The sequence below is a fragment of the Oncorhynchus gorbuscha genome, linkage group LG05, assembly GCF_021184085.1.
Source record: "Oncorhynchus gorbuscha isolate QuinsamMale2020 ecotype Even-year linkage group LG05, OgorEven_v1.0, whole genome shotgun sequence".
Classification (NCBI taxonomy): Eukaryota; Metazoa; Chordata; class Actinopteri; order Salmoniformes; family Salmonidae; genus Oncorhynchus; species Oncorhynchus gorbuscha.
The window spans coordinates 93,079,645-93,099,368 of record NC_060177.1 but is presented as its reverse complement, the minus strand read 5'-3'; the positions used below and the strand labels follow the sequence as shown (position 1 = coordinate 93,099,368).

Below are 19,724 nucleotides of genomic sequence, written 5' to 3'. Positions count from 1 at the left end.
AGCGAGCCTTCGACCTGGATGCGTGATTCATGCCTGTAAATGACGTCAGAGCTGTTGTCACTAGTTACCACAGCCACAAAGTTTTACCTCCCGGCCTATTTCTAAACTTTCTCTACTTTTAAAATCTGATTTAAAAAAAAAACGTAAGCTTAACCTTTTACTGAACCTTTTAAATTAAGACCAAAAACATATATTTCTTTCATAATTTTTTTTCTCGATTTGGCCAATTTGACTTTGTGGCTGTGGTAACAACAGCGCTGATAACTTATATATATTTTTTAAATATATATTTTTAAAAATATCCATAACATTTTTTGATAAAGGTTATGACATAATGAAATGGTATCCATCCACATTTTTATAGCTAAAAAATAAAGTGACTAATCAGATTCGCACATGTGGACGTCTAATTATTGTATGGGGGGGGTGTAAAGTGAATTATGGCCGTTAACTATTTTTTATTTATTTTGTATTTTTATTTCACCTTTATATAACCAGGTAGGCTAGTTGAGAACAAGTTCTCATTTGCAACTGCGACCTGGCCAAGATAAAGCCATAGCAGTGTGAACAGACAACACAGAGTTACACATGGAGTAAACAATTAACAAGTCAATAATACAGTAGAAAAAAAAGAGTCTATATACATTGTGTGCAAAAGGCATGAGGAAGTAGGCGAATAATTACAATTTTGCAGATTGGACACTGGAGTGATAAATGATCAGATGGTCATGTACAGGTAGAGATATTGGTGTGCAAAAGAGCATAAAATAAAATAAATAAAAACAGTATGGGGATGAGGTAGGTAAAAATGGGTGGGCTAGCTAAAGCTTTTGCTTAGTTAAGTTAACTTGATTGTGTTATAGTCTCACTCGTCTCTGCCATCTCCTTGGAGCGCAGTGCTGTGACATCTGGATCTCTGTGCTGTCCTATTCTGTCCCAGGTTGTGTAGGTCGTCAACCATCAGGTCCGGCCATTTGACTTTCCTCTTGAGACTGGTCAGTTAGAGAGGGGAGGGGTGTGACTCCAGAGATGTGATCTCCATCTGCCTACTGTCATAATGAGTTTATCTAGTTATTAATGTGCATGTAAACATACTCAAATGTTTCCCGTTTCACCCTACATATGAAAAGGGTGATTCACGTCTAGCCTTGCCATGGAAACGTACCTGTAAAACATTTATGGTAGGCCTATTCTCTATTCTTTTCTAAATTCAAAGAACCCTTAGTGTGATTATCCATGTCTGATTGGTCATCTGTAGCCTATAGCCTGTACATCTGATTGGTCGTCTGTAGCCTATAGCCTGTACATCTGATTGGTCGTCTGTAGCCTATAGCCTGTACATCTGATTGGTCGTCCGTAGCCTATAGCCTGTACATCTGATTGGTCGTCTGTAGCCTATAGCCTGTACATCTGATTGGTCGTCCGTAGCCTATAGCCTGTACGTCTGATTGGTCGTCCGTAGCCTATAGCCTGTACGTTGTCCCCGGATTTTGGGAGCGTTCCCTGCCAATTCAGCTGGGTCTTATTCACTAGGAAGCAAACGGGCTGAAATGGCAAGGGTCCTACCTGACTTTGTCCAATAAACTATTTTTTCTTTTCGTAAACAAAACATTTTTGCTACAGTGTGCACCAATGAATATGACCCGTTCAAAAGTCTTATTTAACCAGGCTATCAACGGGCTGGTCTTCCATGGACTAACACAGACGGGCAATCTACCTCCCTGGCCTGCTCCCGTCCCTGGCTGGCCACTGGGCTGTTTTTGTGACAAGCTAATAGCCAGTAGGCCACGTTGTTCACTTCTCACAGAACCGCCCCAGTTCTTGCCCCACTGACTCAGTCGCCATGGTTTGACCAGGACATTGTTGGCTGGCTAGGCTTCCTGGTTGTTTCATGACAAGCCAGCATGTTCACTACTCCACACAGAGCCATCCCAGTCCTTCCTTAGGCACTCGGTGGCGGTGAGCCGGGGACAGTTGGACGGTGAGCCGACAAAGTGTGGTCTGTCGTCAACTCATCAGCAGACCTGGGTTCAAAGGTTATTTGACATTGTTCAGATACTTTTGCTGGGCTTGATTGATGGTGCGATGGAACCAATTGAATAATTTGAACAGCCCAAACTCCTCCCATTTTGGCATTCCAGGTAAGCTTGGGGCAAATGCTTTGTTTTTGAAATATGTCAAATATGGGTTGAACCCAGCAGGTCCGTCTGGTTAACAGGCAAGCAGGAGCCAGAAACTCACCAGACAGAACTAATGGGGAAGGAAAAGAACCCCCCCCTGTCTGTCTCCTTTCACCGTTTCCTTCCCTCCTTTCTTCTCCTCCGCTGAGTCCTCCAAGACAGTTAATTGTCATGGAAGTTCCTCACTTGTTTGCGTAATGTTGTGCCTGGTATGTGTGTGTGTGTGTGTGTGTGTGTGTGTGTGTGTGTGTGTGTGTGTGTGTGTGTGTGTGTGTGTGTGTGTGTGTGTGTGTGTGTGTGTGTGTGTATGTTTGATTCTTTTCCTTGAACAGTCTTCTAACTTCCTGCGTTGCCATTGCAGGTCGGTGAGCCTGTCGGGATGTAGGCTGGCAGAGAAAGCAGGACAAGAGACGCAACTGATCACCGTGGACGAGAAGCTGGTGAGTAATAGGCTACACACACACACACACACACACACACACACACACACACACACACACACACACACACACACACACACACACACACACACACACACACACACACACTTCCTGCTCAACGTGTCTGTCACATGACAGTATCTCTCGTGTGACGGCGTCCAACTCTGCTCTCACGGTGTCCCCCACCTCCATGTGTCACGCCATCCTCGTCTCACGACATCAGTTGTGTGTTTAGCCTTGTTCCACACATGAATGGAACAGATAAGTTGTTTTATAAATATAATTGTAAATGTCATCAAACAGATTAGAAATATCATTCCCCCCCCCCCCCCCAGAAGGTTGTCTCCCCCAACACATTAGATCATACAGAGCTCTCAAGTCAAAGGCTAATTTCATGTTTCTAGAAATCCAAGGTCTTCACAGTCGTCCTTCTCATCCGTTGTATAACATAAACATTGATAAGCCTCAGGCTTTGAACATACTGTATCAAGGCTGGCTGTGTTTTTTATAAGAACATTTTTATTTAACACTGCAGGTGAAGTAATGGGGAGATAAGATGGGAAGCTGGTGTAAGTGGATGGATGTTGTGGTCGTTGTGTTCTTCCCAGACCCTGAGCTGGCCACCCTGGCACAGACAGAGAAAGCCTTTGACCGGCTCAAGGCCCGGCTACATCCAAATGATACCTTGTTCCCAATGGGCCGCCTGGTCAAATGTAGTGGCATTCTATAAGGACTTGGATCCCATTTAGAGAAGCAGCCTCTCCGTCTGTCTGTCTCTCTCTCCTCAGTCCTCACAGCAGGAGACATGGTGAAGAGAAAGGGGGACCAAAGAATGAACGGGGGACTCATTCAGCCACTTGCATTCATTCTCACGCAGATGACGGTGCTTCAGCATTGTGGGCCACAGAGATTTTTCATTGTGGTGGAGAGAGAAGCTTAAAGGGGCAATCCGCAAATAAAAATGTCCCCCCCCCAACAGTTTCAAATTTTAAAAAGCGGGAGGGATGAGGCTGGAGAAATGTAACCGCTCTCAAATTCATAGACTGATATAGATGCAAGGACTGACCATCCATGATATCAACATTATAGTTTCAACCATGTTTTGAGGCTATAGAATGTTTGTTTACATTTCATTTGTTTACAAAACATTGGAATAAAACAAGTTATATTTTGGATAGTGACGTCATGCGACAGTTGAACTAAGATCATGATGCATTTGTTTAAGTTATATTCTTTTAAGAATCATTTTGTAGATTTCATTCATTTTATATGTCAATAAATTGTTGTAGAAACTGCAGATTGATCATTTTAATGCTCAGTCAGACTGACCAGAGAAAGGACAGGAGGATATAATGGGACTGGCCAATCAGACATGAAAATGTCATTTAGCAGACGCTCTTATGCAGAGTGACTTGCAGCTAGTTCATTCGTCTTAAGATAGCTAGGTGGGACAACCACATCACAGGCATAGTAAAGACACTTCCTCAATAAAGTAGCTTATCAGCAAAGTCATAGCTAGAAAGGTGGGGGGCAAGTGTTTGTTCAGGAAAGATGGTTTTTAAATATCTTTTGAGTGGGGGTGTCAAGGTAAAGAAGGGTGTTATTTAAGAAACACTTTGAAGTGGTAGGGTTTAAGATGTTTTCAGGAAGATGGGCAGGGACTCTGCTCTCCGAGCTTCAGGGAGAAGCTGGTTCCACCATTGGAGTGCCAGGACAGAGAAGCGCTTTAACTGGGCTGAGCGGGAGCTACCTTCCCGTAGGGGTGGGATGGCCAAGAGACCTAAGGTGGCAGAACGGAGTGCTCGGTTTGGGTTGTTGTCCAGGGTCACGCCAAGGTCCTTTGCACTGTCGGAGGGCGACACTGGAGTTGTAAACCGTGACGGCGAGGTCTTTGAGTGGGCAGGCCTTTTCCCGGGAGGAAGAGCAGCTCCATCTTGTCCAGGTTGAGCTTGAGGTGGTTTACCGACATCCAAGTTAAGGTATCTGCCAGGAACGAAGAGATGCATGTCGCCACCTGGGTGTCAGATTGAAGTAAGGTGAAACGTAGTTGAGGTCCATCCACATAGCAGTGATAGGAGAGACCATGTGAGGATATGACAGAGCTGAGTGACTTGGTCTATAGAGAGAAGAGGTCCATCCTCATAGCAGTGATAGGAGAGACCATGTGAGGATATGACAGAGCTGAGTGACTTGGTCTATAGAGAGAAGAGGACAGGGCCTAGAACTGAACCCTGGGGGACACCAGTAGTGAGAGTACGTGGTGCAGACACAGATCCTCTCCACATCACCTGGTAGGAGCGGCCTGCCAGGTAGGATGCAATCCAGGAGTGTGCAGAGCCTGAGATGCCCAGCCCTGTGAGGGTGGAGAGGAGGATCTGATAGAGCCTGAGACACCCAGTCCTGAGAGGGTGGAGAGGAGGATCTGATAGAGACTGAGACACCCAGCCCTGAGAGGAGGATCTGATAGAGCCTGAGACACCCAGCCCTGAGAGGGTGGAGAGGAGGATCTGATGGAGCCTGATACTCCCAGCCCTGAGAGGAGGATCTGATAGAGCCTGAGACACCCAGCCCTGAGAGGGTGGAGAGGAGGATCTGATAGAGCCTGAGACACCCAGCCCTGAGAGGGTGGAGAGGAGGATCTGATGGTTCACGGTGTCTGAAGGCAGATGGATCTAGGAGGATGAGAAGAGAGGAGAGAGAGTCAGCTTTGGCAGAGCAGAGAGACTTTATGTGACACAGAGAAGAGCAGTCTCCGTTCAGTGACCCGTTTTTGGAACCTAACTGGTTAGTTTCAAGATCGTTCTGAAAGAGAGACGGCATGCTCAAGTGTTTTGAAAAGAAAAGTCTCCAGTGATGTTCTGGAGGAGGGGACTGGGTAGAGTGGGCAGGTTGTCAGGCAGCCAGACCTCACTAGTCACAGGATTTCATCTGGAGAGAGAGGTTTTATTTAGATTTATTCAACCTTTATTTAACGAGGCAAGTCCTTTAACAACAAGTCCTTATTTACAATGACGGCCTGCCGGGGAACAGTGGGTTAACTGCCTGGTTCAGGGGAACAGTGGGTTAACTGCCTGGTTCAGGGGAACAGTGGGTTTAACTGCCTTGTTCAGGGGAACAGTGGGTTAACGGTCTTGTTCAGGGGCAGAACGACATATTTTTACCGTGTCAGCTCGGGGATTCGATCTAGCAACCTTTCGGTTACAGTAAAGACGTTGTCAAGCGTATTGTCTTGTGAGTTGGAGGGGATTAGGAAACGGTGAGGTTAAGAGGCAAGGACGCGACAGCGAGAGCTGGAAAGAAGTGAATCGAAGGCAGACGTCGGGAGGTTGAAGTTGCCAAGTACGAAGAGCAGTGAGCCATCGTCAGGAAATGAGCTTATCAAGGTGTCAAGCTCATTGAGGAACTCTCCGACGTGGGTGATAGATGACAACACTGTTAAGCTTGAGTGGACAAGGGACAGCATGGAATTCAAATGAGGAGATGGACATGTGAGAGAGGGTGAAAAGACAATCTCCAGTTAGGAGAAATGATTAGCCCTGTGTCACCACCCCCGACGATGACCAGATGCTCTCGGACTATGAGGGAAAACGTCGTCGGATGAAGAAAGAGCAGCTGGAGTAAATGTTCTCTGGGGTGATCCATGTCTCCCATCATGGCCAAAAAGTCTAGGGACTGAAGGTCAGCATTGGCTGAGATGAACTCTACGGTGTTGAACGCAGACCAGCACTTCCCGAGCGCTGCCAGAGACCAGGAATTGCACATGGGTTGTTCTCTCAGGGTACACTAAATTTATAAGGGTTGCAGCCAAAGGGGTGTGGAGTGTCTGTAAAGCCTACAGGGAGAGGCGCAAATAGGTTACCAAACACACACCTAGTTGCCAATGAGGCAAAAGATCAAAATGACAATCTGTAAATAACTAGGTAAGATACTGAAGTCCGAGTGGAACCTTCCTCTCTTTTCTTCCTGCAACAACTCGGCAGAACCGTCTTTGTTTTGGCGACAGTCTTTAGTTTTTCCAACGAGACCTCCACTGACACAACTGCCGCTGAGAGAACACTGTTTGCCAGTTGCCTAGCAGAGGTGAAGTACACACCTCCCAGACAGACGGGCGGCTATACGCTATACTGGGACTGGTTAGACAGACAGACAGACAGGAGACTGACTAGTCAGATAGACAGGAGGCCTTACTGGGACTAGTCAGACAGACAGGAGACTATACTGGGACTGGACAGACAGGAGACTATACTACTAGTTAAATGAACGGTTAGAATAATCATTACATTTCCATTATATTAACTCTATAGTTGGAATGGGATAGCACTTCGAATACGTTGTTTAACATGACAACGAATTAATAAACCAGGGAAGAATTATTTACACGGTAGGAAACAAAAGTTTGTCAGTGTTTCCAGGTGACCCTAACTAGATGTTACATTACATTCTAGAACGCCAGAGCAGAGCATCATCTCACCAACGTTTCCAGGTGACCCTAACTAGATGTTACATTACATTCTAGAACGCCAGAGCAGAGCATCATCTCACCAACGTTTCCAGGTGACCCTAACTAGATGTTACATTATATTCTAGAACGCCAGAGCAGAGCATCATCTCACCAACGTTTCCAGGTGACCCTAACTAGATGTTACATTATATTCTAGAACGCCAGAGCAGAGCATCATCTCACCAACGTTTCCAGGTGACCCTAACTAGATGTTACATTATATTCTAGAACGCCAGAGCAGAGCATCATCTCACCAACGTTTCCAGGTGACCCTAACTAGATGTTACATTACATTCTAGAACGCCAGAGCAGAGCATCATCTCACCAACGTTTCCAGGTGACCCTAACTAGATGTTACATTATATTCTAGAACGCCAGAGCAGAGCATCATCTCACCAACGTTTCCAGGTGACCCTAACTAGATGTTACATTACATTCTAGAACGCCAGAGCAGAGCATCATCTCACCAACGTTTCCAGGTGACCCTAACTAGATGTTACATTACATTCTAGAACGCCAGAGCAGAGCATCATCTCACCAACGTTTCCAGGTGACCCTAACTAGATGTTACATTACATTCTAGAACGCCAGAGCAGAGCATCATCTCACCAACGTTGTTGACCCAACTAGATGTTACATTACATGAGTGGTAGCAGAAATCTCACTCATGACACCTTGGTGGAGCATCATCTCACCAACGTTTCCAGGTGACCCTAACTAGATGTTACATTACATTCTAGAATGCCAGAGCAGAGCACAGAAAGAACTCATCTCACCAACGTTTCCAGGTGACCCTAACTAGATGTTACATTATATTCTAGAACGCCAGAGCAGAGCATCATCTCACCAAGGTTTCAGGTGACCCTAACTAGATGTTACATTATATTCTAGAACGCCAGAGCAGAGCATCATCTCACCAACGTTTCCAGGTGACCCTAACTAGATGTTACATTATATTCTAGAACGCTCAGAGCAGAGCATCATCTCACCAACGTTTCCAGGTGACCCGCCCTAGATGTTACATTATATTCTAGAACGCCAGAGCAGAGCATCATCTCACCAACGTTTCCAGGTGACCCTAACTAGATGTTACATTACATTCTAGAACGCCAGAGCAGAGCATCATCTCACCAACGTTTCCAGGTGACCCTAACTAGATGTTACATTATATTCTAGAACGCCAGAGCAGAGCATCATCTCACCAACGTTTCCAGGTGACCCTAACTAGATGTTACATTATATTCTAGAACGCCAGAGCATCATCTCACCAACGTTTCCAGGTGACCCTAACTAGATGTTACATTACATTCTAGAACGCCAGAGCAGAGCATCATCTCACCAACGTTTCCAGGTGACCCTAACTAGATGTTACATTACATTCTAGAACGCCAGAGCAGAGCATCATCTCACCAACGTTTCCAGGTGACCCTAACTAGATGTTACATTACATTCTAGAACGCCAGAGCAGAGCATCATCTCACCAACGTTGTTGCATCCATCTGACCACCCCCCTGAGTGGTAAAGGAAATGCTCATGACACCTTGGTGGAGTCATCGCTCTCTCCTTCAGTGACAGGGCCCGTGGGGCTTGGTGTGAGTAGAGGCATGTAGCAGGAGAGGGACAGAAAGAACTCCAGTAGCAAACTCAACCTATAAGAAGTGATCTATGTTCCCCGGGGTGGCGTATCACATTTTAACAAACCAAACCATTGAAATACCGTTATAGAAGGTCAAGTTCAAAATAACAAAACGCAAACCGGTTCTGTTTTTTATTTATTTTTTATCAAAGGCAGAGGGAGGGAGAATTACCATCCTGCCCCCTTGCCCTTCCCTCCCCTGCCCCGCCCCCTCTCTCCCCCGCCCTTTCCCTCCCTGCCCCGCCCCCCCTGCTCTCCCCCGCCTCCCTTCCCTCCCCGCCCCCTGCTCTCCCCCGCCCTCCCTTCCCTGCCCCGCCCCCTGCTCTCCCCCCTGCTCTGCCTTCCCCTGCCCCGCCCCCTGCTCTTATGGGAGGCCCCGCCCCCTGCTCTCCCCCGCCCTCCCTGCCCCGCCCGCCCCTGACTCTCCCCCGCCCATCCCTTCCCTTCCCCGCCCCCTGCTTTCCCCCCGCCCTCCCTTCCCCTGCCCCCCTGCTCTCCCCCGCCTCCCTTGGTGACATTTTATCATTATTTAATCCGCCCTCCCTTTGCCCCCCCTTCTCCCCCGCCCTCCCTTCCCTCCCCCGCCCCGCCCCCCCCATGCTCTCCCCGCCCTCCCTTCCCTGCCTTTGCCATTTATGGAGAGACATCCCTGCCCCGCCCCCTGCTCTCCCCCGCCCTCCCTGCCCCGCCCGCCCCTGCTCTCCCCCAGCCCTCCCGTTCCTCCCCCGCCCCGCCCCCTGCTCTCCCCAAGGTTAAATTCCCTGTGCCCCCCCTGCTCTCCCCCGCCCTCCCTTCCCCTGCTCTGCCCTCCGCGGACCCACTTTTGTTAGTAATTACTGTTTGATTTAGCATGCTGTGGTACTCCAGGACCCGGCTGACAAGCTGGCCACTGATACACAGCTTGACATGAAATGTCTGCTCTCTCTACAAGCAGGCTGACTGGCCCTGCAGCCCCCTCTACTCAACCAGCTAGTAGCTTACAGACACAGGCCTGGTCAGCTCAGCTAGGCGTAAAGGAGAGGCAGAAGCACTCTGCTTGATCTCTCTCTCTCTTAAATCACTCTCTTTTGGCAATCTCTGTTAGTTCAAACATTAGCACACCTCCTCCCTTCTCCGTTCACATAAAGACAAACCAATAACCTTAAAGCGCTTGTGAAGCTTTGTTCTAGTCTTCTAAAGTAAACTATGGTTTTATGGGAGGAGAGGATTATGGGAGAGGAGTGGAGGATGTAACATTGACTAGGTATTGAGGACATGGTCCTTCAGTTCCAGCTGGTTTGTTTGGCATCAGTTGGCAGCCGTGACTAGTGTCCTGTCTGTTTGGTGACATTTTATCATTATTTAATCCGGTTATCTTTGAAGTGCCTTTGCCACATATTTACGGAGAGACACTGATTTCTTTTCCCCCTTTTTAACATTGTCCAAAAGATGATGATGTATTATCTTCGTAGACAGCAGTGGTTAGTGTTGGGCCAGTAACTGAAACGTTGCTGGTTCGAATAGCTGAGTCGACAAGGTTAAATTGTCGGCTGTGCCCTTGAGCAAGGCACTTAACCCTAATTTGCTCCAGGTGTGCCTTATTACGATTGGTGAGCCTGTAAAACATCACCTTTCATACTACTACGACATTTAGAAAACAAAACTTTATTCTTTCAGTGAAATACGGAACCGTTCTGCAACAGACATAAATCTTCCTAGAAAATCTTCCTATTGATGAAAATCACAAGTGAAATATATTGGAACACAGCTTAGCCTTTTGTTAATCACCCTGTCATCTCAGATTTTCAAAATATGCTTTACAGCCAACGCTAAACAAGCATTTGTGTAAGTTTATCATAGCCTAGCATAGCATTATGCCTTGCTAGCAACAGGCAAACTTGTCACAGAAATCAGAAAAACAATCAAATTAAATCGTTTACCTTCGATGAACTTCGGATGTTTTCACTCACGAGACTCCCAGGTAGATAGCCAAAGTTCAATTTTTCACAAAATATTATTTTTGTAGGCGAAACAGCTCCGTTTGTTCTTCACGTTTGGCTGAGAAATCGGCTGTAAATTGTGGTCACCACAACGCCGAAAAATCTTCCAAATTAGCTCCATAATATCGACAGAAACATGGCAAACGTTGTTTATAATCAATCCTCAAGGTGTTTTTCTAATATCTATTCGATAATATCCCGTCGGGACAATTTGTTTTTCACTCGGACCGATTGGAGTAATGGCTACCTCCTGTATTTTACATGAGAATCTCTCTCGGAGCCACTATGTGACCACTTACGCAATGTGGCTGCCTACGGCTATTCTTCAATAGAAATGCGTAAAACTACGTCACAATGCTGTAGACACCTTGGGGAATACGTAGAAAGCGTAAGCTCGTTGATGGTACATTCACAGCTGAATAGGGAGTCATTGGAACGCGGCGCTTTCAAAACCTGGGGCATTTCCGGATTGGATTTTTTTAAGGTTTCACCTGCAACATCAGTTCTGTTATACTCACAGACAATATCTTTACAGTTTTGGAAACGGTAGTGTTTTCTATCCAAAGCTGTCAATTATATGCATATTATAGCATCTTTTCCTGACAAAATATCCCGTTTAAAACAGGAAAGAAAATACTGCCCCCTAACACCAACAGGTTAATGAAGTGGATGAGTCTGAGCTCTGAAGCCTCTCTGCAGTTATGAATACTCTGACACAACGGTCTTCGCTATCTCTTTCTGTCTGTGTCTCTCTGTCTGTGTCTCTCTCTGCCTGTGTGTCTCTCTCTGCCTGTGTGTCTCTCTGCCTGTGTGTCTCTCTCTGCCTGTGTGTCTCTCTCTGCCTGTGTGTCTCTCTCTGCCTGTGTGTGTCTCTCTCTGCCTGTGTGTGTCTTCTCTCTGCCTGTGTGTGTCTCTCTCTCTGCCTGTGTGTGTCTCTCTCTCTGCCTGTGTGTCTCTCTCTGCCTGTGTGTGTCTCTCTCTCTCTGCCTGTGTGTCTCTCTCTCTGCCTGTGTGTCTCTCTCTCTGCCTGTGTGTCTCTCTCTCTGCCTGTGTGTCTCTCTCTCTGCCTGTGTGTCTCTCTCTCTGCCTGTGTGTCTCTCTCTCTGCCTGTGTGTGTGTGTCTCTCTCTCTCTGCCTGTGTGTGTGTGTCTCTCTCTCTCTGCCTGTGTGTGTGTGTCTCTCTCTCTGTGTGCCTGTGTCTCTCTCTGCCTGTGTGTCTGTCTCTCTGCCTGTGTGTGTGTGTCTCTCTCTGCTGTGTGTGTGTGTGTCTGCCTGTGTGTGTGTGTCTCTCTCTCTGCCTGTGTGTGTGTGTCTCTCTCTCTGCCTGTGTGTGTGTGTCTCTCTCTCTGCCTGTGTGTGTGTGTGTCTCTCTCTCTGCCTGTGTGTGTGTGTGTCTCTCTCTCTGCCTGTGTGTGTGTGTGTCTCTCTGCCTGTGTGTGTGTGTCTCTCTCTGCCTGTGTGTGTGTGTGTCTGCCTGTGTGTGTGTGTCTCTCTCTGCCTGCGTGTGTGTGTGTGTCTCTCTCTCTGCCTGTGTGTGTGTGTCTCTCTCTCTGCCTGTGTGTGTGTGTGTGTCTCTCTCTGCCTGTGTGTGTGTGTGTCTCTCTCTCTGCCTGTGTGTGTGTGTCTCTCTCTCTCTGCCTGTGTGTGTGTGTCTCTCTCTCTCTGCCTGTGTGTGTGTGTCTCTCTCTGCCTGCCTGTGTGTGTGTGTCTCTCTCTCTCTGCCTGTGTGTGTGTGTGTGTGTCTCTCTCTCTGCCTGTGTGTGTGTGTGTGTGTCGCTCTCTCTGCCTGTGTGTGTGTGTGTGTGTCGCTCTCTCTGCCTGTGTGTGTGTGTGTGTGTCTCTCTCTCTCTGCCTGTGTGTGTGTGTCTCTCTCTCTCTGCCTGTGTGTGTGTGTGTGCCTGTGTGTGTGTGTGTGTGACTACCTCCTGTCTCTTTTTAGAGTGATGAGTTAAGATCAGGGTTTGAATTCTCTAAGCCGGCCAGGGCCTGCCTAGCCTGCCTCGCTCTGGGGTAGGATGACATGCACTGGAGCATATTGCATTGATTCTCCCCTCTCTCGCTCTCGCTCGCTCTGTAGACATATCAAGTGTCTGTTTTGTCTGGTTGCCTCCTTGTAGTGTGTGTGGGAATCTACCGGCTGGTGTGTAGAGTAGCCTAGCAGGTCAGAGGAGAGGCCTCTTTGATGGGGCCCTGGGACAAGAGGTTTATGTATGCTCCACTAAATAAGGATTTCATTTAGTTAACACACTTTCTACACAGAGAGAGTAGTGTTGTCTGAGCTGTGAAGGGTTGGAGTCTCTGACAGCCTGTGTGTGTGGAGTGGTCTGTCTCTCCCCAACCCCTTGTCTGCGTGTGCGCTAGTCACCCCTGTGTCTGTGTGGCCTGTGTGTGTGTCACCCTCTCTGCCTGTGTGTGTGTCTCTCTCTGCCTGTGTGTGTGTGTGTGTCGCTCTCTCTCTGTGTGTGTGTGTGTGTGTGTCTAGTCACTGCCTGTGTGTGTCTGTGTGTCTCGGTCTCTGCCTGTGTGTGTGTGTCACTCCTTGCCTGTGTGTGTGTGTGTGTCTCTCTCTCTGCCTGTGTGTGTGGCTACACCCTTGTCTGACAATGTGGACATAGAACCCGTGACTACCAGAGGAACACTGTCCTGTCTGCAGGGTCATTTTTGCGGATGAGTTAAGATCACCCCTTGTCTGCGGTAGCGCGGTCAGGGCCTGTCTGCGGTAGCCTGTCACTCGCTCTGCGGTAGGATGACATGCACTGGAGCATATTGCATTGATTCTCCCCTCTCTCGCTCTCGCTCGCTCTCTAGACATATCAAGTGTCTGTTTTGTCTGGTTGCCTCCTTGTCGTGTGTGTGGGAATCTACCGGCTGGTGTGTAGAGTAGCCTAGCAGGTCAGAGGAGAGGCCTCTTTGTCACCCCTTGGACTGAGGTTTATGCGCTAGTCCACTAAATCTGGATTTCATTTAGTCACCCTTGTCTGTGAGTAGCGCTAGTCACCCCTTGTCTGAGCTGTCAAGGGTTGCGGTAGCGCTATGTCAGACCGTGGCTCTGCTGCGCAGTCACCCCTGTGGAAAACAGCGCTAGTCCCCTGCGGTAGCGCTACCCCTTGTCTGCGGTAGCGCTAGTCACCCCTTGTCTGCGGTAGCGCTAGTCACCCCTTGTCTGCGGTAGCGCTAGTCACCCCTTGTCTGCGGTAGCGCTAGTCACCCCTTGTCTGCGGTAGCGCTAGTCACCCCTTGTCTGCGGTAGCGCTAGTCACCCCTTGTCTGCGGTAGCGCTAGTCACCCCTTGTCTGCGGTAGCGCTAGTCACCCCTTGTCTGCGGTAGCGCTAGTCACCCCTTGTCTGCGGTAGCGCAAGTCACCCCTTGTCTGCGGTAGCGCAAGTCACCCCTTGTCTGCGGTAGCGCAAGTCACCCCTTGTCTGCGGTAGCGCTAGTCACCCCTTGTCTGCGGTAGCGCTAGTCACCCCTTGTCTGCGGTAGCGCTAGTCACCCCTTGTCTGCGGTAGCGCTAGTCACCCCTTGTCTGTGGTAGCGCTAGTCACCCCTTGTCTGTGGTAGCGCTAGTCACCCCTTGTCTGTGGTAGCGCTAGTCACCCCTTGTCTGTGGTAGCGCTAGTCACCCCTTGTCTGTGGTATGTAGTCAGGCTTGTCTGTGGTAGCGCTAGTCACCCCTTGTCTGTGGTAGCCCTAGTCACCCCTTGTCTGTGGTAGAGCTAGTCACGTAGCCAGGCTGTCTGTGGTAGCGCTAGTCACGTAGCCAGGCTTGTCTGTGGTAGCGCTAGTCACGTAGCCAGGCTGTCTGTGGTAGTAGTCACGTAGCCAGGCTGTCTGTGGTAGTAGTCACGTAGCCAGGCTGTCTGTGGTCTCCTGTCTTTGCAGGTTTTCTTTTGGTTCTGTGATTTTGGACCTTTAAAAAAAAAAAAGTGTTTGTAAAAATCGGTCCATTCCACATGACCCAATTTAATTTTCAAATTAAACAAATGTTTTTTTTCTCCTTCAGGATGTAATACTTGACTAGCTAGACGTTGTGGACTTCAGCTTCAGCTGAGTACTAACAATATAACGAAGTGACAATGAGTGTTGTTTTGGCATGTGTCCCCTAAATGGCCAGCGGGTGTTTTCAGTCTACCTTCAGGGGGTTGAAGAAGATCTGTATCTTAGCGACTGTCGTAGTGAGTGACTGTCGTAGTGAGTGACTGTCGTAGTGAGTGACTGTCGTAGTGAGTGACTGTCGTAGTGAGTGACTGTCGTAGTGAGTGACTGTCGTAGTGAGTGACTGTCGTAGTGAGGCACATATAAACAAAGCCTGTCATGATTTCCGGGGGCTGCAGGTAGCTGGGCCAGTAACCGAAAAAGGTTGTTGGTTTCGAAAACCACTGAGCCGACAAGGTTGAGATCTGTCGACTCTCCCAGGCTGTGACCCCACTCTCCCAGGCTGTGACCCCACTCTCCCAGGCTGTGACCCCACTCTCCCAGGCTGTGACCCCACTCTCCCAGGCTGTGACCCCACTCTCCCAGGCTGTGACCCCACTCTCCCAGGCTGTGACCCCACTCTCCCAGGCTGTGACCCCACTCTCCCAGGCTGTGACCCCACTCTCCCAGGCTGTGACCCCACTCTCCCAGGCTGTGACCCCACTCTCCCAGGCTGTGACCCCACTCTCCCAGGCTGTGACCCCACTCTCCCAGGCTGTGACCCCACTCTCCCAGGCTGTGACCCCACTCTCCCAGGCTGTGACCCCACTCTCCCAGGCTGTGACCCCACTCTCCCAGGCTGTGACCCCACTCTCCCAGGCTGTGACCCCACTCTCCCAGGCTGTGACCCCACTCTCCCAGGCTGTGACCCCACTCTCCCAGGCTGTGACCCCACTCTCCCAGGCTGTGACCCCACTCTCCCAGGCTGTGACCCCACTCTCCCAGGCTGTGACCCCACTCTCCCAGGCTGTGACCCCACTCTCCCAGGGTGTGACCCCACTCTCCCAGGGTGTGACCCCACTCTCCCAGGGTGTGACCCCACTCTCCCAGGGTGTGACCCCACTCTCCCAGGGTGTGACCCCACTCTCCCAGGGTGTGACCCCACTCTCCCAGGGTGTGACCCCACTCTCCCAGGGTGTGACCCCACTCTCCCAGGGTCTTCAGACTGGGGGGGGGGGGCTGGTTTGGACCTGACCCCACTCTCGCAGGGTGTGACCCCACTCTCGCAGGGTGTGACCCCACTCTCCCAGGCTGTGACCCCACTCTCCCAGGCTGTGACCCCACTCTCCCAGGCTGTGACCCCACTCTCCCAGGCTGTGACCCCACTCTCCCAGGCTGTGACCCCACTCTCCCAGGCTGTGACCCCACTCTCCCAGGCTGTGACCCCACTCTCCCAGGCTGTGACCCCACTCTCCCAGGCTGTGACCCCACTCTCCCAGGCTGTGACCCCACTCTCCCAGACTGTGACCCCACTCTCCCAGGGTGTCTCAGGGGGAGTTGTTTTCTTATTTTTACATATCCCATTTCCAAATCAACACCTAATACCCACTTTTATTTATATAACAGGACAAAGATTATCACCCACCAAATGATGAATTATTGTATATGATGTCCTGGCCAATAGGATGTGGAACGGACACTGTCGGTCTGGTAACCGGAGAACTAAGACAACCCTTAGCACCGGCTGCTCCTCGCCCTCCCGCCCGCTAAAACCACACACGCAAGCGCACAGTCTTTGTTGCTATTAGTGACGGACGCCATCTACATCCAGTCCATAATTAGCACGAGACTCCTCTTGTACACTTCAAAGCTGAACCCTACCCGCCAGGGTGAAAAAGTGAGGCCAGCTGCCCTGGTCCAGACACTGGGGGGGGGGGGGGCTGGTTTGGACCCTCCCTCTGGAGGTTAAGGGGGACATATATTTCTCCTCCAGCCCGAGGCGGTTCACTGTGATCGGCCTTGTTTTGGCTGACCTGCTGACCTCCTTGGAGCTGCTGAGTTGTGGTAGTAGTGATTTGGCATAGGGAGTCTGGTCTGGTCGTACACATGTGGAGCTATGGGGATAGTGTATCATGTCCATGGGCCTCTCAGTCAGTACGTTTGTCACCGGGTCTGCAGCCTGACAAACCAGCCCCCCAGTCAAAACATCCTGCCATCCGCCACCTTGAAGACTGTTATATAGACGACTTCCTGCATGCTATAGTATATATATTTTCTCTTTTAAGTTTAAAGATACTGGTTTCCCCGTCACTGAGGATCAGTCTATATTGGGGTTGGGGGGGGGGGGGTAATTAGGGTTTAAGACTATTGAGCGTTATGCCTGAAAGTGATTCGCTATAATAGTTTTGTTGTTCTTCTCTCCAGTAAGTGAATGTGCATGCTGTGGAGAGGTCTTTAGTTTCTACTTGTTACTTTTCATGTTTTCCTCATCAGTCAGTCATTCAGACCTTGTCCTGAAAGCCTTTCAGATGATATTGTCATTGGAACCTGAGAATGGAAGGTAATATTAGGTTTCCTAGATAATGGACTTGGACCAGGAAGAGGACAACTTTTTATTTTATTTTTTAAAGGTAGTCCTTCATTCAATGACGGGATACAACCCATACACCCTTACTGCAAAAGCATAACATTAGGAGTGTATGCTTGGCCTAGGCCACTGTTTCCCCAACCCTGGTCCTCCAGTACCCCCAACCCTGGTCCTCCAGTACCCCCAACCCTGGTCCTCCAGTACCCCCAACCCTGGTCCTCCAGTACCCCCAACCCTGGTCCTCCAGTACCCCCAACCCTGGTCCTCCAGTACCCCCAACCCTGGTCCTCCAGTACCCCCAACCCTGGTCCTCCAGTAGCCCCAACCCTGGTCCTCCAGTAGCCCCAACCCTGGTCCTCCAGTAGCCCCAACCCTGGTCCTCCAGTAGCCCCAACCCTGGTCCTCCAGTAGCCCCAACCCTGGTCCTCCAGTAGCCCCAACCCTGGTCCTCCAGTAGCCCCAACCCTGGTCCTCCAGTAGCCCCAACCCTGGTCCTCCAGTAGCCCCAACCCTGGTCCTCCAGTAGCCCCAACCCTGGTCCTCCAGTAGCCCCAACCCTGGTCCTCCAGTAGCCCCAACCCTGGTCCTCCAGTAGCCCCAACCCTGGTCCTCCAGTAGCCCCAACCCTGGTCCTCCAGTAGCCCCAACCCTGGTCCTCCAGTAGCCCCAACCCTGGTCCTCCAGTAGCCCCAACCCTGGTCCTCCAGTAGCCCCAACCCTGGTCCTCCAGTAGCCCCAACCCTGGTCCTCCAGTAGCCCCAACCCTGGTCCTCCAGTAGCCCCAACCCTGGTCCTCCAGTAGCCCCAACCCTGGTCCTCCAGTAGCCCCAACCCTGGTCCTCCAGTAGCCCCAACCCTGGTCCTCCAGTAGCCCCAACCCTGGTCCTCCAGTAGCCCCAACCCTGGTCCTCCAGTAGCCCCAACCCTGGTCCTCCAGTAGCCCCAACCCTGGTCCTCCAGTAGCCCCAACCCTGGTCCTCCAGTAGCCCCAACCCTGGTCCTCCAGTAGCCCCAACCCTGGTCCTCCAGTAGCCCCAACCCTGGTCCTCCAGTAGCCCCAACCCGGGTCCTCCAGTAGCCCCAACCCGGGTCCTCCAGTAGCCCCAACCCGGGTCCTCCAGTAGCCCCAACCCTGGTCCTCCAGTAGCCCCAACCCTGGTCCTCCAGTAGCCCCAACCCGGGTCCTCCAGTAGCCCCAACCCTGGTCCTCCAGGAGCCCCAACCCTGGTCCTCCAGGAGCCCCAACCCTGGTCCTCCAGGAGCCCCAACCCTGGTCCTCCAGGAGCCCCAACCCTGGTCCTCCAGGAGCCCCAACCCTGGTCCTCCAGGAGCCCCAACCCTGGTCCTCCAGGAGCCCCAACCCTGGTCCTCCAGGAGCCCCAACCCTGGTCCTCCAGGAGCCCCAACCCTGGTCCTCCAGGAGCCCCAACCCTGGTCCTCCAGGAGCCCCAACCCTGGTCCTCCAGGAGCCCCAACCCTGGTCCTCCAGGAGCCCCAACCCTGGTCCTCCAGGAGCCCCAACCCTGGTCCTCCAGGAGCCCCAACCCTGGTCCTCCAGGAGCCCCAACCCTGGTCCTCCAGGAGCCCCAACCCTGGTCCTCCAGGAGCCCCAACCCTGGTCCTCCAGGAGCCCCAACCCTGGTCCTCCAGGAGCCCCAACCCTGGTCCTCCAGGAGCCCCAACCCTGGTCCTCCAGGAGCCCCAACCCTGGTCCTCCAGGAGCCCCAACCCTGGTCCTCCAGGAGCCCCAACCCTGGTCCTCCAGGAGCCCCAACCCTGGTCCTCCAGGAGCCCCAACCCTGGTCCTCCAGTACAAACAACCCTGCTGTTGGGGCTACTGGAGGACCATGGTTTGGAAATGCTGTTGGGGCTACTGGAGGATCCCTGTTGGGGCTACTGGAGGATCCCTGTTGGGGCTACTGGAGGATCCCTGTTGGGGCTACTGGAGGATCCCTGTTGGGGCTACTGGAGGATCCCTGTTGGGGCTACTGGAGGATCCCTGTAGGGGAATAAGCAGGTAGGGATTTCTGTGGGGCGGGGGTGGGGGGTTAGCAGGATGGAGTAGTGGGGATGAGCATGGTCAATTATTTTACTGTTCCTATATTATTTAAAGATTGTCGGATGTATGGATAGTCAAAAAATAATCTTGACTCTCGACCAATCAGAATGATGCAAATGCACATGGCAGAGGTAAGCAGCAGACATGTTGCTTTTCTCCAGTTAGTTGGCTAACAGCAACAGAAGTCTGATCTTCACCATGATAGAACTGATTGTTACAAAAAGGTTTTCTGGTGAGTGTATTGCATTGATCCGTGTCAGGTATGGTGGAAACTCTGTTAGGTGAGAGCCTGTAGGTTACTTTATAGGTTACTTCGCTACTTGAGTCATCTCTCTGAGCTCTCTCTCGCTCTCTCTCTCCACCTCGCTTTCCACACAGCCCTAGCCCCTCGCCCCCTGTCACTCAATGAGCCATGTAACAATGTTG

General features: G+C 50.7%; 1 protein-coding gene across 1 annotated transcript in view; it reads left to right on the top strand.

Annotated features, from left to right (window-relative positions):
• The window catches only part of ndufs4 (NADH:ubiquinone oxidoreductase subunit S4), a 47,000-nt gene that overhangs the window by 5,965 nt on the left and 21,311 nt on the right, over positions 1-19,724 (top strand). The window contains exon 2 of the mRNA XM_046351511.1: positions 2,542-2,620. Coding sequence (XP_046207467.1) covers positions 2,542-2,620 — 79 coding nt within the window. The remainder of the gene's footprint in view (positions 1-2,541; positions 2,621-19,724) is intronic.